The sequence below is a fragment of the Acipenser ruthenus genome, chromosome 9 (assembly GCF_902713425.1).
Source record: "Acipenser ruthenus chromosome 9, fAciRut3.2 maternal haplotype, whole genome shotgun sequence".
In the NCBI taxonomy this organism is placed as follows: domain Eukaryota; kingdom Metazoa; phylum Chordata; class Actinopteri; order Acipenseriformes; family Acipenseridae; genus Acipenser; species Acipenser ruthenus.
This window is the reverse complement of record NC_081197.1, coordinates 44,932,151-44,959,498: the sequence shown is the minus strand read 5'-3', so window position 1 is coordinate 44,959,498 and position 27,348 is coordinate 44,932,151. Positions and strand designations below refer to the sequence as shown.

General features: G+C 36.6%; 1 protein-coding gene across 5 annotated transcripts in view; it reads left to right on the top strand.

Moving 5' to 3' along the window:
- LOC117405424 (lysine-specific demethylase 6A-like) overlaps positions 1-27,348 on the top strand; it is a 99,183-nt gene that overhangs the window by 31,809 nt on the left and 40,026 nt on the right. For 2 of the 5 annotated variants that reach the window (XM_059030059.1, XM_059030056.1), the window contains exons 3-6: positions 4,592-4,700; positions 9,983-10,032; positions 21,525-21,583; positions 25,700-25,765. In XM_059030059.1, coding sequence (XP_058886042.1) covers positions 4,592-4,700; positions 9,983-10,032; positions 21,525-21,583; positions 25,700-25,765 — 284 coding nt within the window. The remainder of the gene's footprint in view (positions 1-4,591; positions 4,701-9,982; positions 10,033-21,524; positions 21,584-25,699; positions 25,766-27,348) is intronic. The other 3 variants (XM_059030060.1, XM_059030058.1, XM_059030057.1) reach the window with 2 other exon arrangements.

Sequence of the window (27,348 nt, the reverse complement as noted above, 5' to 3'; positions counted from 1 at the left end):
AATATATCTGAAATGGTCGTTTAAAAGGGAAATGAAACAAAACCGTCAAAGTGTGAGTATTGTGATTTTTATTTGTTTACCGGAGTATTTATACTTCTAAATAATGCAGAAATATTGTGCTTCACTGATTTAGTATTCAATTATACAAGTAGTTCAAAACTGCAAAGTTCATGAGCGGCACCGAGCAGCACTCTCCATAGCGGCAGAATCGCCAGACGCCTGCTTCGCCCTCTGACGAATGTGAAGTGCATTTTTACAGAGGGGAATCAGAGAATCTGCTGCAAGACGGACGCAAATATGCTTATGTTAATGCTTTGTAAGAATGGTCTCAAAATGATAGGTTTGCCTCGATGTTGGAGTCTCGATTTTCTAAGGTTGATATTTATGATAATAACTTGTGAAAGTTGGTATACTGAGTGCGACGGTTGTTGACAGTTATTGCAAAAAAATTTGTGCATTTTAGCCTCAGAGGGAACACTGTCTACAGGGCTGTCTTTTTAGAGGATTTAACCGTTGTTGTTAACAATGGTAGATCTAATTCCGTTTTTTAAATACAAATTTGTTCTTCTGCTTGTTCATTTTCCAACGTTTTGCATACCGTATCTTTAACAACTGCATATACTTGAGGGTGTACAGTACAACGTAATTGTTATAAAACAAAACTATTACTTGGTTCCCACTGACACACAACCTTTTAACAATGTTGCTGGAATGTTTAAATTGAGTTACGATGTTGCTACAAGGTTGTGTGTTAGCGGCTTCTCAATGACCGCGTGAAGCATGTGAAGCTAGTGATCTAATATAATCGCCGGTCTCCAATAAGCACTGGGTTTGCTGGCAAATATTGTAAATAAACGTCGGAGGTGTTTAATTGAAGTTTTACGGTATATACATATATTAAAGAGGACAAAGCAAGCATAGGGATGTTTACACAGTACATTACAGTTATCCAGCGCCATTCATTAAAAGATAAGAAATTGATATAATTTAAGTAGCTTACCCATGTTATTCTGCCTATTTTTATTTATTTATTTTATTTATTTGTTTTGTTTGTTGCCATAAAAACGACCTGTTGACTGACAGGTTTGAAAGTTGTACTCGCATGATCCCTTTGTATGTGTGAAAGGGTTATTTGTGATGGTATTATACCAGCGTAGATTGCGCAGTTTTGTGTTGTGTGAATGGGTATTTTAAAGAATTTTTTTTAACATCTCTGAGACGGCTCAGCAGCGGTATTTGTGCGTGAAAGTCGTAATAGACAACAAAGTTGAATACATTTATTAATGGCAATTTTAACAATTGTTTTATTGTTTCTGCCTTTTTAAATTTAGAGTGACCAATTAATAATTTGTTTTTCCCCCAGTTTGGAATGTCCAATTACGTTTTCTCTCATCACCACAGCGAGTCCCCACACAGCACAGATGTTCTGAGGGCGCGTGAGCGTCCTCCAATCTCACAAGCCTAAAGCCAGAATCGCTTTTACACCGAGCAATCCAGAGCAGAGGTGGGCGGGCTACCGATCCCGGAGATCGGAGATCAGCCCTGCTTTTTATCAGCTCTGAATCTGCTTGGTGTCTGGCCAGTAGGGTTCACTGTTGCTGGTTGCTGTTGGAGCCAATGTGATGCCCCTTTGGAGTCCCCAACAAAGTTCGGCCTCTTTGCACAACCCGGACGAGAACCGGTGCCGTCCAAGCTGCGTGACATCCTGAGCTCCCAGCAGCAGCACTTTAGCTGGACGAGCCTCTCGGGTACCCCGGCTTCTGCCTTTTTAACTGGGCTATTTTATTATGCTGATTTTTTTTATTTAATTTAATTCCTAGTTTCAATGGCTGTGATCAGCATTCTGCATACAAAAGTCTCAATTTTAAAATATCAAAGTCTGCTCCTTTACAAATAGTATGCCAGTACTGAGACTTTAACTTACGATTGTAAACACTGTTCATCAAGAAGAATATTCCTAGTAAACAGTTGCATATGAGTGATGTTGTTTTGACCTCTGCCCACATAAAATGACTAAATATAACATCACTTCACAGCTCATTTTCATCTGGCACTAATCAATCTTTAGGAAAATGTTCTGCTTGGTGCTACATTGGGTGGCATCAAATGCTCTATTCCAGCACATCCCAGATGTGCTTAAATCCTGCATTTTTTGTTGCAGTGTGGTGTTACCCATTGCAACAATTGTGTAGCCTTAAGGCCTTATTTTTATGAACACACCAGTAGTTTGTTTAACTGTTATGCACAACGGTGTTTAGTCATTGGATATTCTGTTAAAAATAACCAATGTTTGTTCTTTTATTTTGAAAAATAAAACAGCAATGCATCGATTTGTACCACTAGAATTGATTGTATTCTAAAATAAAGAACCTTTGTTATTAATCCTCTTTAGTACCGTGCCAATTTAAAATATATAGATAATCACAGTATGTGTTTATGCATATTTGTACGTGCGTGTTTGTGATTTTTTTTTTTTTGTGTGGGTGTACTTTTTATCTGTGTGTAAGCAGTCAGTAAGATTTAATAAAGACTGAATCAGAAAAACAAAGCACATAAAAATAAAATAATCAACAGTATGGGTGTAACGATACACCAAGGTCATGATATGATATGTATCGCGATACACAAACCATGATGCAATTCGTATCATGATACTTATGAAAAACTCATCTCTGCTTGATGGACTTGAAGGAAACATTAAAAGGAGAGCAATACATTAAAACTGGTAAAAAGAAACATATAGCTATCTCCTTTATATGAAATAAAATGCTCTCGCAAAAGGAGACAAAGAAATGTATAGCATTTGAATACAAAACTAGTAACTTTTAGTAAAATTGGTTTTAGTATACTATTGGTACCATTTATACTATCCTATTTTGGCACAAGTATACTTGCAGTATACAATTTTTTATATACTCTTTATAAATAATGCAACATAGTTCTCAAATTTTGGACATTTCTTAGATTGTATCTTACTACTTTTTTGCATACCTGCATTGTCTCGCTAGATATGCACCTCCAGATTCTGACAAATACTTTTAGAAAACCAGGAGCAACTTCTGCTCTGGATCAAAAAGCTATAATGCTCTGCGGCTGCCCGCCTATGTGGATAACTATCAAAAAACTAGTAGAATCTAACTAAAACATAAGTCTGGAAAAAGTATGGAATTTTTATGTTGAAAAAGTGTGTGAACCCTGTATAGGGCTGCAATGAAACGGAAGATGCATATTTTTCAGATTCTGATCCATAGATTACAAAAAATAATAGCCTCGTTCTCGAGGTTCCACTGTCTCCAGAACCTCTTGTATTATTCCCTGGTAATACACACTGAACCAGCCATTATTCTATTTGAAATTATATTCTATACTGTTGACATTAATACAACTTTTTTTTTATTCTAATTGTCTAAAAAAAAAACAAAAAAAAAAAACATTCTAGATCCAGAGTGTAATTTTCTGTTCAGGCTGTATTGTGATGTGAAAAATCTTGTATTGAAGTTCACAAAAATCCTAGGTGGTAGTAGTAAAAACATCCTCCTCTTCATCGGAATTGGTATTTGCTAATTAGTACTGTGGAATAAATCGGACAAAATTCACAATCATCCTTGTATATATGCATGAAAATTGCAAGAAAACTCAAGAAAATGAACACAATAAATGTTATCTCCCATCCTCTACACTATTCAAATTGTAGTCCAGTGCCTGTGCCTACAAGCTTTTACATTGAACTGCACTTTTGAAGAAATGGTACAGAATAGTTGAGCTGAATTTATAGTGATTTTGTTAGTTTTATGAAACAAAAGTTGTTGCTATACTTTAGCCTAATTTATTGACCTTGTTTGATTTTGTGACATTTTTAACAGTCCTATAGCATACCATGGTACTTTTTGTCTAGCATGTTTTTCTGACAAGATGAAATTCAAAAGATGCTTGACAATCCCTTCTCACTCAAGTATCTGGTGAATGCAAATTTAAGCAGGTTTATGCCAGCAAGTGCTTTAATTTTCTTGCTTTAGAATTTTGTTTTGTTCCCAACATTCCTGGTTTAATTTCCATGTCTTTTTGTAGGCGTTAAGTATTGTGCTTTTACTGACCATGAAATTTTTTTTTTTTTAGTTAGGAAAACTCATGCTGTAGGAAGTTATTATGGTTAATGGAGTGTTCTGTTCTGCAGTTCAGCTTCTATTCAAAGATGCATTTAACCTCCTATGAAGGCAGCGTGGCCAAACGGAACAAAAAAAACTTGACATCTCTGGAATCTGACCTGCACAATCCAAAGTGCTGCCACATCTGCATAATGAACAAAAGAAAAACTAATTGCAATGTCTGTGTGACCTATGGGTTAGTCAAAGGAGAACTCCTTCCTGCAGGATGCTGTCCAGGGTGCTGCAGGGGAGGGGTTTTAACACTTGCAGTTTAACAAAACTCTTGACTTATGACTCATTGTTTGTCCTTCAGTAGTGCTCTATGTAATATGTTCAAAAAACAAATTGTTTCTTTAGAATTGCATGTGCAATCTTTTTGTTTCATTTTTAGGTTAACATAAAAATGGAATTAATCGGTGACGTTTTATTTCTTTTCTCTCCTGTAGGCTGTTCGCTGCTATGATTCTTTAATCTTGAAAGCTGAAGGAAAAGTTGAGCCAGAGTTGTTTTGCCAGCTAGGTCACTTCAACCTCTTACTGGAGGATTATCCAAAAGGTAAGAGACCCACTGTTTGATCCATTACAAATGTTGACACTTTTTTTTTTTTTTTTTATATATCTCCACTCCAGTGGAGTTAGAAAGAAGGATATACATCTCCTTTTACTATCTGCACACACCGCACAGAATGGCGCAATAAGAAAATATTCTGCAAACCCTAGCTCACTATGTGAAAGGCTGCATTTGTCTGGATAAGCGTTGTTCACGTTATTGAGCATCATAATCTGCAGTTATGTTGGAGCACTGTCTGTTCGTTCATATGTCACTGTGAACCCTGTATTTAAGCCACCCCAACCAGTGTACTGTAATCATTGTATATTTTGTATTCTGTTGTGTTTTTCTGTGCCCATTTCTGCTGGGGATTTCTGGATACTGCAACTTGATGATTATTATTATTATTATTATTATTATTATTATTATTTATTTCTTAGCAGACGCCCTTATCCAGGGCGACTTACAATTGTTACAAGGTATCACATTATACATTATTTCACATTATACAGATATCGCATTATTTTTACATACAATTACCCATTTATACAGTTGGGTTTTTACTGGAGCAATCTAGGTAAAGTACCTTGCTCAAGGGTACAACAGCAGTGTCCCCCACTGGGGATTGAACCCACGACCCTCCGGTCAAGAGTCCAGAGCCCTAACCACTACTCCACACTGCTGCCCTTGATAAACTCACTGAGCAGAGTGGATAGCCAGGTGGTCAATTAGTTTATTAAGCTGATCCACCTAGAAAACAGGTGTGTAAAAGTCTGCAATCAGCCTTTGTTACAGGAAGGATTGGAGTCTGAAGCTTGTACAATGTTGTTAAACAGAGATTGGGGAGTTTTTTCTTGGCCTAAGGCCGCTTTTTTATTCACTCTTTTTGTGTGCGAGTATTACAGGGCTTGAATTTCAGCGCAGGATTCCTGGAATCGTGCATTTTACATGTTGCTCCCGCATATCTTCAACTTTTAGTGCGGTAAAATCCCGCAGATATATTTTAAAACACCAAGCTACTGTATTTTTCACCCAATTTAGAATGCCTGAAACGCTACAACGATCTCTAAGGAAGTGGGTGTCGGTGACGAAAGCACTATGAGCCGCATTCTGAGTAGTTCTGGCTAAAATAAATAAATAAAAGCAGTGCTGGATATTTTAAGTACCGCAATACTTTATTTCCTTGTACGTGATTCTCAGCCGATATCTTTAAGGATTATAGAAACTCAGTACACTGCAGTAAGTAAACAGTTTTGGGGAAAATAAGATGATATTAAGGTGTTTTGCAGGCGGTGACTTTTGCTTTAACTCTTAAAACTCAGCCCCAAGGCACCGATGGTTACGCACATATTACTCGGGCACCGTTAAAGCCACCTAACTGGTTGTTTAAAAGTACAGACTCGGGCTTTCCAAAGATGTATTCAGTGTGTGTATGCGGTAGCAGTGCCTACAAAGGTACCACGAAATGTTCCTGCCAGGACAACTGAGGAAGTCAGCACTTCCGGTCACTTTTTTTTTTTTTTGATATAAAGTAACAAACGCTTATTCACTGCCAAACATGAACTACTTTAGATGTGTAATGGCTGCAGTATAGGATACTGACCTTAGGTTTAGGATGTCGGTGTTGGGAGAGAATTATTCATTGTTTTATTAACAATAATATGATAACCAATCAGAGTGCAGTGTCCTGACAGGAACATTTGGTGGTACCGCTAACCTAATATTTTGTTGCACAACCTTTAGAGGCAATCACTGCAATCAAACGTTTTCTGTAGCTCTCAATGAGACTTCTGCACCTGTTAACAGGTAGTTTGGCCCACTCTTCCTGAGCAAACTGCTCCAGCTGTCTCAGGTTTGATGGGTGCCTTCTCCAGACTGCAAGTTTCAGCTCTTTCCATAGATGTTCGATAGGATTCAGATCAGGACTCATAGAAGGCCACTTTAGAATAGTCCAATGTTTTGTTCTTATCCATTCTTGGGTGCTTTTAGCTGTGTGTTTTGGGTCATTATCCTGTTGGAGGACCCATGACCTGCGACTGAGACAGAGCTTTCTGCCACTGGGCAGTACGTTTCGCTCCAGAATGCCTTGATAGTCTTGAGATTTCATTGTGCCCTGCACAGATTCAAGGCACCCTGTGCCAGGCGCAGCAAAGCAGCCCCAAAACATAACCGAGCCTCCTCCATGTTTCACTGTAGGTATGGTGTTGTTTTCTTTGAAAGCTTCATTTTTTCGTCTGTGAACATAGAGCTGATGTGACTTGCCAAAAAGCTCCAGTTTTGACTCATCTGTCCAAAGGACATTCTCCCAGAAGGATTGTGGCTTGTCAATATGCATTTTAGCAAATTCCAGTCTGGCTTTTTTATGTTTTTCTTTCAAAAGTGGAGTCCTCCTGGGTCTTCCATGGAGCCCACTTTCGCTCAAAAAGCGACGGATGGTGCGATCAGAAACTGACGTACCTTCACCTTGGAGTTCAGCTTGTATCTCTTTGGCAGTTATCCTTGGTTCTTTTTCTACCATTCGCACTATCCTTCTGTTCAATCTGGGGTCGATTTTCCTCTTGCGGCCGCGCCCAGGGAGGTTGGCTACAGTTCCATGGACCTTAAACTTCTTAATAATATTTGCAACTGTTGTCACAGGAACATCAAGCTGCTTGGAGATGGTCTTGTAGACTTTACCTTTACCATGCTTGTCTATTATTTTCTTTCTGATCTCCTCAGACAACTCTCTCCTTTGCTTTCTCTGGTCCATGTTCAGTGTGGTGCACGCAATGATACCAAACAGCACAGTGACTACTTTTCTCCATTTAAATAGGCTGAATGACTGATTACAAGATTGGAGACATGTGTGATACTAATTAAAGAAACTAATTAGTTTGAAATATCACTATAATCCAATTATTTATTATCTTTTCTAAGGGGTACCAACAAATGTGTCCAGGCCATTTTAGAATATCTTTGTAGAATAAGCAATAATTCATCTTTCACAGCTTCTTTGCTTTATTCTATGACATACCAAAGGCATGCAAGTATACATGATAAAATAGCTTTTAATTTCATCACTTTTCAGGAGGAATGAAGCATTATTTCAATGAGCTGTAAGGGTACCAACAAATTTGAGCACGTCTGTGTGTATATATATATATATAGATAGATATAGTTTTTTATATGCAAAAGTGCCTTTTCTTTTGCCATTCCCCTCTAAAATTTTGGAATCCACCACCCACCCCCCATTGGCTGCAGCATAACATAGCACCTTTACTTGCCTTACCTTAAATATATAATATGACAGAGAATTTGAACAATGTGTTGTCTTTCGTTGACTGTATCTGGTTGCGCTTTTCTATGTTCTACATTCATTTTCATTACTGTTTTTTATTATGGTAAATTACCGTGCTTATTTAGGCACTATGATTTGACTGGGGAAAGATAACATAGGTTTATTGGAGTTGACAAAAAAAAAGGTAACCTTTTCACTTCCTTTTTAGCTTAACACTGGAACAGCCAGATTTTCAAACTACCTAGAACCGCCATGTGGGTCACTGTGACCCATACATTTTTAAACTGCTTCGTTATGAAAATTCAAGGTACATTGAAAAATAAGCAACTAGGCTTTCACTGAGTTTGCAGCTTGACAAATCCACAATCATAGCAATCGCTGTCTCGTAATCAGTCTACAAACAAAGAAAAGCTTGAAATAAAAAAATAAAAAAACACATGTGCTAGGAGGAGGGGTGTGTCTTGTTTGCTGCATTTACAAAAAAAAAAATATATATAAAAAGACTGATGATTTGTAATGCATGGGACACATTGACCCACGTGACGGTTCTAGGTAGAACTGTTTATAACTTTATAATTTTTGCGATTCTGGCTATCAAACGCCGTCCTGGATATTTTAATTCATATATTTAGCAATAGTCAAAAACTGACATACACATACGATTTACAACGGAAGAGTAATTAACATTTTAAATGCAAAATGGGCCAAATTGACCCGCATGGCGGTTCTAGTGTTAATTATTGAGCTTATTGCTTCATTTTAAATTGTTTTCTTTGTTAAGTTTTCAGGGCATTTTGTTAATGTATGTCAATTTTTGACGTACATTAACAATAAAACTGCATTGGATTTACAAAAATGGGATTACTACTTATTTTAAATATTCTTTGCGGTCGTATCGGAGGTTGGTTTGTATATCATTTTTGTAAGAACAATGCCTCATTGAACTTTGCCTACCTTTTTCCTATACGGTCTCCTTTTCTAAACAAACAAGTTATTTTAAACACTGAAGTTGTCTGGTCAGGTGTAAGGCTGGGGCGATGCCTAATTTTTCACCATCGATTTATATTGTTTTCTAAAAAAGCCGATGCATTGATTCATCAACATTATCAAAGGGTAAAAAAAAAAAAAAAAAAAGACAGCAGTATTGCATGTGGAGCTGTGGATTAACACTGAAACGACCGTGTTTATACACATACCTAGAACAACCATGAGCAGTCAATTTGACCGGTGTATTAAAAACAACAAATATTATAATGAAAGGACACACAATTGAATGTTGTATTTTTATTCAGGAACCTCCTATAAAGCATCTACACAATCGGAAAATTGTAAATAAACGGACATTTGAACAGAAATGTGTTTATATACAGACATATTACATAAAGTGCAACCTCAAAAAATGGTAAATGAAATAAACAAATATTTGAAAATAAATTTGTGTATATACAGGTATATCATGTACATACAAAACTGTACATCTGAAACGGGTTTATATCGCCTACATAACAAAGCACAAATACGCAACCAAAGCTACGCGTTTATACACACATACTATAATCGAAATGACATGAATAAATAAACATTTGAACAGAATGGGTTTAATTTACAATCGTATACAAATTGTAAAATATATTAGGAATAAGTGATACAGACTTGTCGGCAGTTTAATTTTAGTTTTATGGATTTAATACTTTATTAAACGTTTATTAGTAGTATACTAAACTGTAGCGTTAAAGTGTCTTCACATTTGAGTTCTACACTGGATGTTAAATGTATGGTTGACCTTGACATTGACATCTGACCTATCATGACTGTCATGCTTTTCTTTTGACGTTTCTGGTGTTCACACAATACACTTAGAGTTGAATTTGCTACACAGCTGTATTCAAGAATAATGTATGCATTTCCCACAACGACTAGATGGTTTTCTTTTGAAAAGTAAAATATGTGAACTTGTGTAATGACTGATTGAATTTCCCTTGTACTGATCTTGTCTGTCTTCCTATTTCAGCATTATCTGCATACCAGAGGTACTACAGTTTACAGTCTGACTACTGGAAGGTTGGTGCTATTTTACTTTTTCATTTCTTTAATTTGACCTTTTTAGCAGAAAAAAAACATTGTGTAGCAAATGTTATTTTAACATTTTGTAAACCGTAATCTTTTGTTTGTGTAATTAGATTGTCTGGTGAAAGTCTGTGCAGTCACCATTTGAGTGAAGTACAGCGGTCTAATTGTAGGAGCATTCAGGCATCTTTGTCTCTGCAGTTTTAGATGTGTTTTACTGTTAACTGTGACAAGCTTTGCTGGACAAACACATATGAATCTTCAACCTTCTACATACATGTTGTTAAAATTAGGGACAGACTACAATGCATTACAGTTCTGTCTGTAGTTCCATACCCTTGTGTTTCTTGGTTGCACGTGTGCCTGGTGGCACTGCATTCTGCAGGATGAAGGTGGGACCTGACAGATCTGGGTTTTCTCAAGTTTTACATCATGGAAACAAAGAACTGGCGTGTACATCTCCTGCCTGTGTTGAGAGGCAGCATTCTGTGAACTCAAGCATTTGCCGAGTCTGCTGTGTAAATGGGTAGACACCTGATTTTAAGCAGTTATCACAATGCTTCATTTTATATAGTCACTTAGCCAACACCCATTTTAAAATGCAGAATGGATTTTTTCTTCACATTTTTAAATTTGATAGAATGTTTTAGAAATAAGAGCTTTAATACAAAAAACTACAATGCATGTTTAAATATAATACTGTTAATAGGCAATTATAACAGTTTTGTAAACACAATTTATAACCATTGCCTGTCTACTTTGTAATGTGTTGTTTCTGTTCCTTTTTGGACTTTTGTTTTTATTTCCCCCTTCTTGGAACATGGTTTTGATTTAAAACTGTAATTGCACAATTCTGTTTTGTAATAAACAAGGTATAAGGCAGTAGAGAGCAGACATGTCCTCTTCCACACTGCACTTCCACACTTCCATCATCTTTCCGATTCAGTGCTGCAGGCAGACACAGGGCATACTTCCTGAAGTGAAAGTGTCCCCTAGGTGCTACGATGATGTCTAGCTCATTGAGCATTAAAATTGAAGGTGGTGTCCATTCATCACTTGTATTGCTGTTGCAGTAAATTAACTCTTCAAGGACCAGAGATTCTGTCATCACTATTAAATCCTATTAAAAATCAGCATTTTCCTGAGGGGCGCATCTGGTAAAGGTCTTGTGATGTACAGGGCGAGTCATACAGTCAGGGGAGTGCTGGTTCACGTGCTGGTTGCCGGTCTTCACTGGGGATTACATGCATCACCTCTCGTGCTCCTACGGGTTAGGGAGACAAAACCATCTGGGATTGTTTCTCCTTGTGTTACAGCGACAAAGTGCGCTCAAGCAGACACGTGCACGGGTCGGTAGCTTGCCAACCTTTGCTGTCGAACTATAGGGCGTAAAGAAGTGATTGGCTTCTCCTGAGCTGTTATGGGAAATTGTTGTGGTGAGGGGGTGTATTTGGACATTCTAAAATCAGGGGATAAAATAATTGGGCACTGATGTACACTGGTCAGCAATTGAGGAATACCTGAGGAATAAAGCAACAATATTGTAGTAATGAAATTTCTTGGACACTGGAGACCAGGGCTCTATTTGAGGATTTCATCTTGGTCAAGTTTGAGTATTAGTTAGTATCATCCAGTAAGTAACCCATCTGGCCATATTCTCATAGACCAATTGAGATACAGACTATTTGCAAGATTATTTCTATATAACTCTTCTGATGCGTTGATAACGTATGTAATGTACTTTTTTTTTCTTAAAATCCTTGTTCTCTGTACATAAGTTGGATGTAGATCTTGTGGTTTGCTTTTTTTCTTTACAGCTGTGGAAGGGGATTTATGTTGCTGTCATACTTGTTACTCTAAGTAGTGCACACCTTTTTTTGTTTCAATTTACACCAGAGAAATCAATGTAAAGATTAACTCTGTAGCCATCATGTCATGTAAATATATCTGTTGTGATGCATTGATTCCGATAAATTGATAAGTGATTTCACTTGTTCATCCTCACGTCCAGTTAAAATGCTGGAGTATTTTTTTTTTTTTTTTTTAAGCTAACAAGCAAAACAGCTGATTGGATGTAAGGTTGCATCTGCAGAAGTACTATATAAACTGCAGTCTGCCAGATGAACTGCTTACTTTTGATATTTTACTTGCCTACAAAGTATCTGCTGTCATACATAGGTGATTCATTTTAGCATTCTACCTGTAGGCGGGGGAGCCTTTGTCAGCGCACTGACTGCTTGACATTTTAGTCATCATGTTAATAATATTGATTTTGTTGAGAAAAAAAATAGCAGCTCCATCGCACAGTGGCAGTTCTCTTGGCTGACCTACATCTAGTAGCCTGTCTGTAAAAGTGTAACTCACTTAAACGGGCTGCAGTTGATAAAAGCTGGCAATGTCTTATGAGGCTCACGATACGGTACGTATCATGATACACTAAGCATGAAATGTAAAAATCACATATTTTTCTCATTTGCTTGTGCAAGTGTTTGCAGTGACACTGGTAAAGCACTTTTGGTCAAATAAGATTCTCGGCCTGTTTTTGCTTTTGTTTTCTGTTTTTTTTTTGTTTTTTTTTTATATATTTTTTTTAAAACAAAATTACAAATCAGGGCTCCAGACAAAGTTTATGCCATAGGAACCCAATGGCTGAAAATTGGTCGCCAAATTCAATTGCTGGGTGCCACTTCAGGAGTAAGTTAGTTGCTACCATATTCAACTGCTTAAAGTACAACAACTTGTTAAGACACTAAAGTGATACTAAAACAATTAATGTCTGTACTCACTTGTTTGTTGCCACATTCTGTTGAGTGATTAATCTATGCAGCTGATGACTGCAATGAACTCAGCATGTTTATATTTTAAATATTTTGCAAGTGTTGTGTCTGGAATTGGTGACGGCACCTCTAATTGTGTACAGTTGTAACATGGGGAATGGCATGCTGCAGCTCCAATGCTCAGTGACACATACAGCTCTTATGATTACATGTTACCGTTTGTTTCAGTAAAAACATTATTTTTGTTAATTATTTGGTTGCAGAATTGAAAATATTTCCCCTGTTGTGTTATAGAGCCATTTTAAATGGCTGAAGTGGAATGTGTCCTGACAATATTCTTCTTGTCTATCTGTTTTTGGTACTATGCAGTGAGAATTTTCTTCAAGGGCACTTTGCTTTATCTGTGAGATTTACAATCGGTCAGGGTGGTATTTGGCACTTTGTCTTTTCCTAAACATTTGTTAGACCTAGTTTTCGTGGGTGTTTATTTTGATGGCGAATCAGCAATGAGAGCTGGTCTTCTGTTAATCCTGACAAAACCATTGAATATGCAGAAGCAGCTCCTGCTGGCACCACTCTTCCATGTAGAAGGTTGTGTGTGTTTGTCCGTGCATCTCCGAGCTGAACTGGCCATGCCCCTTTTGGGATTTGGCGGGTAATTCAATCTCCATGCAGGTTCAGCTGCATTTCTCTTGCGTGAAGACTTGTTTGTTGTGCTGAATCATTGATGGTTGCAATATAGAAAAGAGTTTTCAGACCTGTCATTTATTATTGAACGTATTTAATTTTTATTTTTTTAATGTCTGCTTTGTAAATGTCCATGTATATTGCCTGCGCCTAAGACGTGTGTGTGTGTGCGTTATATAATCTGATTCTGGAACAGTGACCCAAGGTCAATCTGCCATTCTGTAAGAATGGGTGGGTAACTGTCTGAGAATGAAAGCTGACTGTTTTGTTTTATTACATGCATCTTGCTGTTCATTTAGTATTTCATCCCAGTTATTGGTTCACTTTGTAATTGTTTTCTCTCCATACCAACGTCATTTCTAGGTTATTTATCTTTAATTAGAACATTATGTACTGGAGACATAACAGATTACTTTTTGTTTACAGTGTTTTTCAAGTTTGTAATGTCTTCTCTTCTGCTAGGTCCACACTTGACTAATAGCAGTTTGCCACCTGGCTCTTTGTGCTGTGTTTGTCCCCATAAGAGTACTAAAATAACGACTATCACAAACTGCACTAAATAAAGCATTAGAAATGTCATTGCACAATTTAGTTTGTTTGTTTTTTTCATCTAGAAAAAGGTGGTAGAAATATACCCCATAGTGGGTAATTTATTTAGGTTGTATTGGCTTTTTTTTTTTTTTAATTGGATCGCCAATAATACTTCCACCAATCAAAGGGTTGCACACAGTGATCTTCAGAACGAACCTGCCCTCTGGCTGTGTAGCGTGAGTAAAAGAGAACGTTAACTTTAGTCTACCTTTTTATTGTAAATTAGAGAGAGAAACATTTTAAAGTACTTTAAGTGGTTAGATGGATTATCTGCCATACCAGACTCTCCCAGGCCTTTCTGAACAGTAAGAAATGATACGAAGAAGTTAATGACTCAACTGTTTGAGACTCGCAAGTTGTAAGTAGAATAGAACCTAGTGCTGACCCTCAAAGGAATGTCAATTACACAGCCGAGCAGCGTCTTGAAATCGGTAAATATACAAGTGAGCACACGATTACAGTGGCAGTTTGACAATGTGGTGCCCAACAGGTCGCCGATTTTAAAACATTTTGCAAGAGCAAAGTGGAATCCCAGGCTACTGAAATGAAAAACAGCACAGATTGTTCAGCTTCAATCTCCCTGCGATAAAAACGCACATACCTCTCCTCCTTCTACTTGGGGGAACTAGGTGATAAAGTAAAGTTCTACTTAAAAGCCTTACAGGAATCAGGAAGAGTTGTTTTACTGCTGTTACTGTTGCTGCTATCTGAGAATGGAGGCGCACATACTGTTATCACGGCTGACCTGCATGGACTTTGCCAAAAGAAAAGTCAGCACTAGTTGTAAAATGCCACCAGCAAATGTTGCCACTGTGAGGCATGAGTTCCTTAATAGAGCTGTCAGCACAGTTAGAGGATGGCATACTGGAAGAACTCATTTTAAACTGGGATCAAACAGCATTACCGCTGGTACCAAGTGGAAAGTAGACCATGGCTCAGGAAGGAACCAAAAGTATTTAAATTGCTGGAATGGATGCCACATTACTAGGTTGTTGTGCTCTTGGCTGCAACCCACCTTGCACTTTTCCACAGACTTTGATGTATGGTATACACCAACTCATTGGAGTAACAATGAGAACATGCTTTGTTACATTGAACACATCACTGTGCCTTATGTGACCAATTTTCAATGTGTTTTGAGCACAGAGAAGCCCATCTGTATTGGCAACGAACCACCACATGTGATGTGTTTTGATCCCACCAAACACCACTGACATATTACAGCCACAAGGTCTTTGTGTGGACAAGCCACTAAAGGATAAATAGGTTAGAGAGAATAACCAGACATTGCAGCGGCCCTACTGGCACCAAGTCAGCTCACTGGCATCTGCTGTAGAGCTGGGTTTTAAATGACAATTTGCTTGGTCTTGGGATTTGAGCTGCTGTGGAGATTGCGTTCTTATTCAGAGGGTTTAGTATCAGTATTACTCATTAGGCCCCGGTCCTCACTGGTTCAGATTTGCGAGAATCTACAGTATTTCATTTCTTCAGTATGAGAAGGGTTTCTTTTATTTATTACTTACTGCTATTTATTTTTACTAGTTTATTTATTTATTTATTACTTACTGCTATTTATTTTAACTAGTTTCCCATTTTCAGAGTTTTGTGAGCAAAGCTTGGACTAGGTGTTTTAAAAAGTCACCCTTGTAAAGTTTATTTAATATGTTGTTTCTTATCATCCACCTTCCTTTTCTTGTGGTCAAGAACACTGCTGTGGTTTTTGTATACGAGCGAATGATAGTATTTCCAGCACAAAGTGAAACTGTTGGCGGTTGTGTTTAGTGCTCACTGTTCTAGACTGCGGTTAAATTTCTCCTATTTTGAAACATAACATTTTAACCTGCAGTTTATGTAACTTCCGTACATGGGATTTGATTCTGTCACCATTGCCTGATTTGACTTGATGCTAAACAGTTTTGTGTATCAGAGTAATATTGGTAATGTAAGGCTGTAATTAATACAACAGTTATTCTTAAATTGGAGAGTACATTACTCAGACACAACCTTATCTGGAGTGGTGTGTGTGTGTGCCAATGTTTGTCAAGATTTATTATGAAGTGTCCAACCTGAATCGTCTTTGCAATTACTTTTACACATAAACAGGAAGTGGCTTTAATGTTTGTGCTGTTCAAATGTGTTTCAGCCAGTTGCTTGATACAGCATACTCCTGTGTTTCCACTCCTCAAAACCCACGTTTGGAAACAGATCTCATCTCGTTCCCCCTCGCTACAACACGGCTCTTATAGGTGTCCATGAGAATTGGTTCAATAAAGCATTCTTTATGCAGGTTGACCAGAAACTACGCCCCAGTCGGATGCAGGGTGTGCTTTTGACCATAGGTTTCTATTTAAGTAAAATTCTGCACCTTCCTGCAGGTGGAAATTATTTAATTTGTGAATTGAATGAATATGGGAGCAGTGTGGAGTAGTGGTTAGGGCTCTGGACTCTTGACCGGAGGGTCATGGGTTCAATCCCAGGTGGGGGACACTGCTGCTGTACATTTGAGCAAGGTACTTTACCTAGATTGCTCCAGTAATGAGGTTAATTTGAATTATGTTCGATGTACCGATGTATATACTCCAGTGTTTTGGACACAGGCTTCACCTTGCTATCGGGAAGACAGTTACCTTATTTACACAATAATGTGAATGTACCCGTGTGACAAGGATGACAGAGGTTTGAGACTCAGACAGTTTAAACGTTCAAAATAAAGCTTTTTAATAAACAAATACAAAATAAATCAGCACAAGGGCCAGACAAAAAGGTTTCAAAACACAAAATAATAAACACAAAACAAAACTTACAAATAAGGCTTCCAGGGTGGGCGTTGCCTTCACTGGTTTGCAAAAAAACTAACAATACAGCACACACAAAAACACTCTACTCCTTCTAGAACTCTCTCCCTAGCCAGGGCCTCTCCTCTGGCATTTATCCCCTGTGGCTGGAGCCCGATTAATCAATAATTGCTGATTATTCAATTAGGGCTCCAGCCACATTCTCACATGATTTCCTGGCAGGGAGGAATTTAACCCCCTCCCTGCCAGTCCCAACCACGTTCATAAAGACGGGGCAGTCTCCCATCACAACCCCTTTGTGTTATTTAGAGTATGTTTAATGGTTAAAATAGTGTTACTATTCCGTTGTACTAAAGCAGCCTGCAGACAAAGTGCCTTGTGGTGTTTCGCTGTCACTTGCTAGGGTGCGCCGCATTACACTACTTGCCCAGCGTTTCTGAAAACGAGTACAGCGGTTCTGAATAATTATTTTAAGGTCTCACTAAACTGACACATTTCAATTAAAAACCGGTTAAACTTAAATCACACAATTAGGTTGTGCTGTGTGTATAATCTCCAAAGCACTTTCAATTAAAAACACATTCTCGACTTTTAATCTGTAAACAGGTGAGTTTCACGTGGCCGATGCAGATCCACATTATTATAAACACATAAGCATAACAATAGTGTGTAACTTCTTCAGGTAATAAATGTTAATTTACTTAAGTTAATACAGTTACTCACCAGATGTGTTTGGTTTATCTGACCCAACTTAGAAAAGTGTTTCTTCACACACCCAAGAAAGAAATATATTAAGCAGTATGTGCCAAATAATTCTCTAAATCAGTGGTTTTCAACCCTGGTCCTGGGGACCCACTGTGTCTTCTCAGATCAGTCTTGAGGACTGGCTGTTCTTCAAGCGACTGGGAATCAGCTATGCAATTCTCTTGCACCACTGACATGTTCCACCTCCTTTCCTGTCTCATTCATTAGGCTCTGGAAATAGTTACCCATACTTGTAGTAGTATTCTTTTTTTCATTCAGCAACTTATGGCATTCTATAGGTATTTTTTTTTAGATGTATTTGTTTATTGTAAGTTTCTTTCTCCTGAAGGATTGTTAATTATTAAAATATTTAATCCTGAATAGAAATTAGTGAATACATTTTATCAACAGGCTTACACTTTCAAATGATTGGGCTACTCTACTCACACGAGTTAAAAACAAGATAACATACTCATTAATAACCCAAAACACTAGTTTTAAAAATCAGTAAAAAAAACAATAATAAAATGTTTTTAAAGTTTTAAATATCTGTATTGTCCAATCTTCTACAACTCCTGTTTTGAAACTATATTGTTTTAAGGAACAATTTTTGTATACCTTGGGGTGTGAAATAAAAATGAGTTTTCACTGATTTATAAATTAAATGTTTGTACTTTTTTTTGTAACTTTGGAAAAGCTGAGCTTTGGATATTGTCCTGCTATTATACTTCATACCTGTGATTCCTTGAAGACGAAGGCTTGTTACACTTGACCGTGTTCAGTTTTTTATACACATCCCCAAATTGACGCCTGCATGATGATGGCGTAAATGCATTGACATGTTTGTTGTATTTCCAGTGTATTTTATGTTTGTTTTGCATAGCGGTATTTTGTTTGTCAGGTTTTCTTCAAGTTGTTGTTTAATGACAGGAAACCTGCAATATGTCCACATTGACAGCCCTTCTGCGCCTTAGATCATCAATTTCAGGTTCAGAGTTTCACTTTCACCGAGCTTTGAGTCGCTCACCGCCATTGCTCTCACTTGAATTCCGAAAGCCACTGTGCTGCACATTGCATAATGGGATACACCCACTTGGGATGCACCCACTTACAATTTACATACAACCATTGGATAATGAAACTAATCCTTTTCTTTTGATTTGCTGCTCAGTACATGTGGAGGAGTACAAATTAAAACATCCTTTAGCTTGTTTATTGCTGTATCGCGATACATAATCCATGGATCGTGTGTCGGATCGTTTTATAAAATATGGAGATGCATCAATATTTGATGAATCGTTACACCCCTACTCGGTTGATACCTGTTAAACCATTCGTGTTTCTCAATCACAACTGAGAAACGTGTTAATAGTAAAAGTTATTTCATTTACATTATTCTATGAAAAAAAGTTGCGGTTAAAAGAAAGTGAGATTGCAGTCATTTACCCGCACATTAAGTTAACTCCCTCCCAGCGCACGTGCTACAGTACTGAATTCGATACATCAGGTCATCCCATGTGAGCATTATCTTCTCTGCCTCTCTATCTTTTTCAGCCAGTTATACTACATTTATGTATCTGCCACCCCCCTCACTCTGGTGGATGGTGTGTTTTCCTGCTTCGCAGTCTTGTAGCAGGGATCTGTGTTAAAGTGTGTTGGATATTGGGAACGCCAACACAGAAGGGAAGGACTCTGCGACCAGACAAAGCCGCGCATCACCGTCCTTGAAAACCCATAAGGCTCCACCAGCCATGCAGGACGAGGCGACAGAGTAGCTTAATATATTGGCTATTCCATTGCCCTGAGCAGGGAGCTGCTGTTTCTCTCTGTGGGAGTGGGCTAGTAAAGGTGCAGCACTCTATTGCTGGATATATTGAGAACTACACATCTTTCTATTTATAATACACAACAGTTACTTTTAATCTAACACAATTGTTTGAGTATAGATAACTGTACTTGTTGCAGATGTCTCTGGAATTCAGCTGCCATCTGCTGAATTTGACAGCAGTATCACAATTGGCTACTTCTGGCAAAAACTGCTATGCAATATCAAAAGGGATGTGTTGGCCTGTTTCATATTTGATGGGATTCTTTTCCATAATACATTTTATAATAGGTTGGTTTGCTACTACCTTTAAACATCTACTGTGTTCAGTAGTGTATACAGTGTGCTGTGTGTAGTCCTAGTGTGTTTACTAGTACCTTGTGTTATAAACATTAACCCTTTTGTTGCATTTTGTACCAGTGTACTGGAAAATCAATGGTGATGTCTGAAAGTGCTTTTATTTCAGAACAACTTTAAGATGTGTCTGATTACTATTCATTCTAATCCTCTTGTATTTTATAACAAATTACTTTTTTGAGGTTAGACCAGTATTTAGTTTTGAAGTATGCAAACTAGGGTTGAGCATGGACAGCTACTTAAGCCATATATAGTTGGGTAGTGGGATCAAGACTGTGGGGCTCACATTAGTTTTTAATAATCAATTTAAACAATTAATTAATTAGACTAATCGAATAGTTTAAATTTCAGTGCGTTAATTAACCTGAATTAATGCTCTATGATCATTACTAAATCACCGACTAAATAGACAATCTGTTTGTTATTCATTAAATAATCTGAATATTCATTCACGTTAATTAAAAACTCCTCATAATAATTTTTATTTAATCATGTGTATAAGATTGAGGAATTGCAATGAACACACAAAACACCCTCAACCACAACAAGGTGGATTTAAAATATACTAGCAGTTTATCATATAATGATACAGAAAGGAAAAACCTAGAACATCATCATGAGGTAGCATTTCAAGATACACTCCATTACAGCATGAGTATTCATTGTGCCTGGAAACTGTATCCATTCCAACACAATAGTCCAGATATACCTTTTATATCAAAATAGTTATTAATTCAAGGCAATTGTTCTTACAAGACTCTCTTAATACTCATCCTGTTTTTTGCTCCAGTTCAAACTTTGCACCAAGTGGGATTTAAACATTGTCAATGTTATAAAGGACATTTTTTAAAGATGCAGCTATTTAATTGATGCGTCCTTAAATTTCCTGAGCTTCGATTACATGTTGGTGAATTGATGCATCAACTTAGAGCTCAGTTTGAAGTCTCCTGTTGCCAGTTTGCATTAAAATATTGATTATATTAGTGCTGGTTCAGTAGGTAGCCAACGTTGGCATATTGCTAGGATACTATCCTTCCAGCCTCTGTTTACTTATTGAACAAGTCACATCCGTAGCAAATAGTTTTTTTTTTTTTAATTAAAGATATGCAATTAGATTAAATGGAAGAATCTGACATGATTGGTAATTTTTGGGGTGAAGGAAAGGGAGGAAGGGAAAGCAATGTTGGGTAATTTATTGGATTTTGATGGTAAATGCTTTTGACAAACAAAAGCATATTTCAGATTTAAAAATGACTTCTGTTTAAAAAAATAATAAAATAAAATAGTTTTTTTATTAAACTTTAAAGGAGCATATGGTGCGGACACGCATATTGTTTTCAGTTTATTTATATAATTTTTTTTAATTAAAATGTTCTAATCGATCACATGTCAAATACATGTGATCGATTAAGACATTAAAATTGCCGATTTTGCACCAGTAGAATTTAGCCAATTTTTATATTTTAATAAGATTTAAAGAGACTTCATATCAAACTCATTTTAGACTTGGGTTTTTATAATAAATGTTTTTAATGTACAAAGTCTTGCTTTAAAAGAACGTTTGTTGTAAGGACATGCAAACTTTTAATTGAAGTTTGTATAGTAACCTCTGATTTCCTCCTGTGTTTGTTTTACTGCTTTGGAAATGATTAATGGAAGTGTTCTATTAAGTGCTACGGCATCATTTAATCTCTCTTTCTTTTATTTCAGAATTCTGCCTTTTTATATGGCCTCGGTATGGTGTACTTCCATTATAATGCATTTCAGTGGTAAGTTTTATATTTTTATTTAAAACGCAAAAAACAGAATTTTATTTGAAGGTGCTTAGTAGTCAAATACCTAATTAGCTACTTGTAATGTAATTTTAAGTGGTGAATTTCAATAAATACAATGCTTTATGTGATGAGGTCAAGGTTTGAGACATTTGGCTAGAGAACAAACATTTTTGTAGGTAACTCCACATAACAATACACCTCGGTTGTATTCATATCAAAGCTTTTGATAGATCAATTGTATCATCTTGGTGCATCTTTCGTGCTTTGGTATGTGAGCTATTCAGTTTGGCATTGAGGCGCAGGGTGTTCTGTCTTTTAGAGCCAATGGCTGTGGTAAATAAAAGCAGGACTCTAGAACTCTGACGTATGTCCTGCATAGGGTTTCACTTGTAGTATGAGATGTCATCTCCTGCTGTGTAGGCTAGAGGACCGCAAAGTGAAGACGCACAAACTTTTATTGCATTTCTTCTTGTGTTTCTTTCTATAAACTTCTTGTATTTAGAACTCGCATTACACAGTGTTGTTTTTTTATTTAGAATGGATCAGAGATTTTCTTTTACCAGATTGGTCAATATGCAATCCTTAATCTCTGGTAAAGGACCTCAAATGTTATTGTTTTTAAACTATGTTTAATACATGTTCCATATCAATCCACTGGAAAATACGTGAACACAGTATTCATTTATGTATGTTACCTTTTTTTGCTTGATGAAATTCTCCGTTCTAGTACACACCCTCAATGTTCTGTCAGTGTAGACTGTTCATTGCAGTCCTATGACATTCAATCAATCAATCAATCTATCTATTTAAATTTAGTATAAAGTTAAAGAAAAAGAAAAATAGTGCTTGCTGTCAGCAGCAATACAATAACCACACCAGCAATAGCAACACTAGTCTACAGTTTGAATGACAAGTTGTAGAAATCAAACAAGTGGATGCTGACTGATTTACTGTCAGTTTTGAATGAACTTTATGAACACAGTGTGAACAAGTTACTGAACACAAATGTGTTTGCACAGAAATCATATTTTTAAAAAAAGTGTGTACCAGTACTTTTATTCTTTTTATATGTTTTATGTTTAAGAGGTAGATTTTATTAGTGTTGACTTATTATTTAGGCTATTGGAAGTACCCATGACACAACATTGTCCACTGCTAGGATACTGAAGCCTGAAGGCTACCAGACCACATTATGACATTCTGCACAAACCACATTACTCATGGAATACTGAGGAAAACCTTTTTATTCATTAGCAACAAAAACAGAAACACTTTAAATGTTTAACTGCACGAGGTGGGCCTTACCCGACAGTAAAGCCCTCTTTGAGTTGTATTGCTTCATTATGCCTTGAATTCTAGGCACAAGTTTACATCGGTACACAGGATCTGATGTGCTGGAGCGTTGACCGATCCTAAATGGTGGTTGATTTCTCATAAGTGATTTATAGTGTACCTATTCAGCTTTCCATAGCTTTAGTATTATATGTTTCTTAAATGGCATTGTGTGTAAGAATGAATAAATCTCAAACAAAACCTAAATCTGTGATGGTGTTAAATTATTATTGTATAATAACTTTATTTGTGGTACATTTTTTTAAAGTTTTTTTTCCCCCATTTTAGATTTATTGTTTTTTTTTTTTTTTTTCATTTGAACTTGTTTTGGTTAAAAATAATAAATGGATTTATGCTGTATGTATGAATCAATCAAATATTGGTAGATATCCAGTCTTGATAATTTGGTATCAAGCAGTATATTATGTTTGGCTACATTAAATAAGACGTTTTAAAAGAGCATCTAAAAACTCAATATTGGTGTCAAAAGTATGTCTCCAAAATGATCTGGGTTAGCAAATGGGTGGATATGGTTATGTATTGGGGTGTATTTCTTGTACGAGGTAGGAGCAGGTTAGAGTAAGCTAATGCTTGTGTACTTGAAGTAGATACAATAATTTAATACATCTGTATTACTCAATACACACCCTTACAGCTGTCTATTCAGTTCATTTGTAAAGCAGTTGGTACAATGTGCAGGTACAACCAAGAAAAGGGGCGGGCATTTCTTTGTGGGGGGGGGATTCACACATTTAGAAATTGAGAGTTCAGAGTCACTCACCCTTGCTACCCCACTGGCTTAAACAGTGAGAAACCACATGTTTCACTCTGCCTGCCATTGGGTTACCATTAATTTCTCATGCTTCAGTACTCCAAACATGTTTTTATTTGAAATTCACACCTCTAGAATGCAGGACTATAATTTGGATTGCAAAAAAATTCACTTTTGCCCTCCTTCCTTCAATTCACATGCAGCAAGCAATAACCCACAGCAGTGGGTGCGGTAAGACATTTTACACATGCCAGGGTGCAGAAGTGCAGTAAGATCCATCTTACTGCACACCTTGGAGCGGGTTATTGTGCTAATAAGATGGCTGTTTATTTTGTAATAAAGTAAGTGTTATGTAATGTATCCTTCCACCAGTGCACAATAGTTTTGATACTTTCTTTTAGAAGCTAAAAGTTTGCAGGAAAAACATTATTTTTATTTATTTATTTTTTATTTTGCATACTCAATGTTTGAAAAACTAAAACTATAACTGCTTATTTACATGTTTTATACACTTTGGTAAGTAAAGCTGATGTTTTGAAACCAGTCTTTCCCTAGTACAATCACGCTCTGCACTTTTTATTTTTTGTTCCTCCGAATGTTTTGCCTACGTCTCTTCTCAGCACTAGTTTCTCCAGGGTGTCCCAGACGGTCAGTGAGGCAGTCATGCAGAATGTCATATCAGTCATTATCATTTACATTTTTTACAGTTCTATTTAATTAATCTTCATGTTTAACTCTAAAATAAATATAAAAGTGCTGAATATCTGTGGCCTTAAGTCATTAACTGTGAGTGGCTGTTTTATTTATTTATTTAATTATTTAATTATTTAATATGTTGACCCAGAGTTGAATCACAGCGTTCAATTTATCCAAGCCATTTTATAAAATATTTTATAATAGATCTGATGTATTATGATTAGCATATGGTTTGTTCATCACTGGGTGACCTGGGCTTTTTTATTGGGTCAATAGGGGTTGTTGCACACATTCAGCAATCTGCAGAAAAATGCATAGCTTTGACTTAAAATAACCAAGCAGAAAGCATTGCAGTGTAATGCTTTAGATTAGAACAATTGGAAAAAGCAAAAAGAATGCTAGGCTTTACCAAGTCTGTGTGACTTTAGTTAGGACAGCCTGCAGGGAGGGGTAAGTGCATGATTTTGTACTCCGTTATTAGATATATGACTGAGCTCCAATGTTTTAGACCTGTACTGACCTAAGAATACACCTCTTCATATAGTGGTGAAGTAGGTCTTGTGATTAATTGGTATTCATATTTGCTTATTAATATAAATACTACAGGGGAAAATGTATGAAATCCAACTGAGTATAACTGCCATTAGAGGTTATATGGTTATCGTGGACAAGAGTATTAAAAAAAAAAGACATCTTGCCATTGACCACATGAATACTGGGCAACTTGTCCTTCCTTTATTATTATTATTATTATTATTATTATTATTATTATTATTATTATTATTTATTTCTTGGTAGTGTCACCTGCTTTGACTGCTAAGGTTGTATCTTGGAAACAGCTTGCCTGAATTCAATTAAACTTTGCAAGGACATTTACCAAACAATATTCACGGTTGTAACTAATGTATGCTAATGGTATTTAAGAAGGTCTGAGTTCTTAATTGCTTACAATTCATGATGTATGCACTAAATTTAAACATGATTCTTAATGTATATGAAATTAGTTTCATCTTTTTCAAATGGTTCCTGTTCCAAAATACTCCATCTGCAACACCTGAAATTAGGACCTGAAATACTCCATCTGCAACACCTGAAGTTAGGACCTGCATTTTGTACTTTCAGTTTGATTGATCTCTTACAGCAAATTCCTAACATTGATTTTGCTGTCTATAGTAATGGGGGTAATTGAAAACCCCTTCTTTGTTTAAAAGGAATCTGTTACAATTGTACACAATTTAGACAATCTAAAATAATGTGCCAGTAACCTGCTTCTGGTACCAACATATATTTCCTGGTATTTATTACTGTAGGTCCACTTTTTCCCCATCTAGGCATTTGCAGTCCCCCTCTACAGCGACCCCTACTGGAAAGAGAAGGTAGGAATACCATTCTACTGGGGTTTGCCAGTCCTCCTTGTGAAAACCATTGACCTTGAGAGAAATCAGATATTAAGTTTTTTATTTGTATTTATTTACTTTAAAATACACACATACTACCTTGCCGAACAATCTTTTGAAGAAAGGGTTGCATGTCCCCTAAATTGCTCCCCACTATAGCGTTATAAAGGGTGAGCACTGTACGTAGTTTGTCTGTGGTTATAACCATTAGCTATATGTCTAGAGGTTAGATCTGGTGGTTCTTGATTTAACTACAAATGCATGTTTTTGATATCCCTTTCAGTCTATCTTGATATATGGCTAGTCTCTCGAACACTCATACCCTACAAGTTTTGTAGGAAATGCATTGCTAGTTACATTACTTTAGTCCCGCTTGTTACTTCAGCACTGATGCTGAGGACAGCAACCCTCCCTCTTTAAATCCCACACCTGCAGTTGGAGTGGGATTACTAACCCAACTGTGTCATTATTTAGAAGATGTGTTAAGGTCAGAGAATATAGGAGTTTAAATGTTGTAGATCTTGCAGTTTTAATAATTCCAGACATTGCAGATGCACGTTTTTATATTTTTGTGTATTCACGTCTGGAAATGGAAGTACCCTTTTAATTGTTTATTATTTGAAACACGCAGTCATCCATTTCTTGAAATACTTAATTAAAAATGTTGAACTACAGTTTTTTTTTTTTTTGGTTCTCTTTTGGTGTGGTTTAAAACTAACTTTGAACTGAATTGTGGGTATGTCGCACCATATTTAATCAGTTAAGCAGGCCCCTGGCCCTCTTCTCACGCAACCGCAGAAATTAAAAATTGTCTGACGATCAGCTCTGGCTGGGTCAGTGCCTGGTCTGCTGAGCTGATGTGGTATGAAACAAATTGATGAAGTTCTAGAAGTACTTTTTTTTTTAGTTACAATTTAATCCTTTTCTTCTTTTTTTATTTTAAAAACAAATGTCACTGGCCTGTGTTTGTTTGTTGTTTCATTATTGATGCTTCTATACCGTTGAAATTGTGACCGTCAGTGGTGCACTTGATGGAAAGTTGTTGCTTTGAGTTTTTGTTTTTTTAATATCTGTGTAAAACAAGGTTAACTGCATAGATGAAATACATTAGTTATACAAGGCGATCCAAAAACGCACTATTAAAGTATAGCACAGAACCTCCTTATATAGCACATTCATTATCTTTTCTGGAATAATGTCCTTCTAACTGGAATCCAAGAAATACCATGACAGTGAGATTATGCATTTTTCATATGGTGTGTTATAAAGTGTATGAATCACCGTTTTATTTATTCTAGCTCATATTTGCTGGCATTTATCAGATTAAAAAAAAAAAAAGATGATAATGCTTCTCATTGCTGTAAAACAAACAAAAATAATAATGGTGACATTTTTAGCTGGTTGAATTTTAGAATCAAATATTTGTACTGCTACATTTCTGGAGCTGAACATGAACCTACTGTAGGGGCTGCACTTCATCAGTAGAGGCGCAGTCTGTTTTGAACACAAATTGAAATGTTTTCAACCAGTTCATTTTCTTGCTCAATTTAAGTAATGTGCAC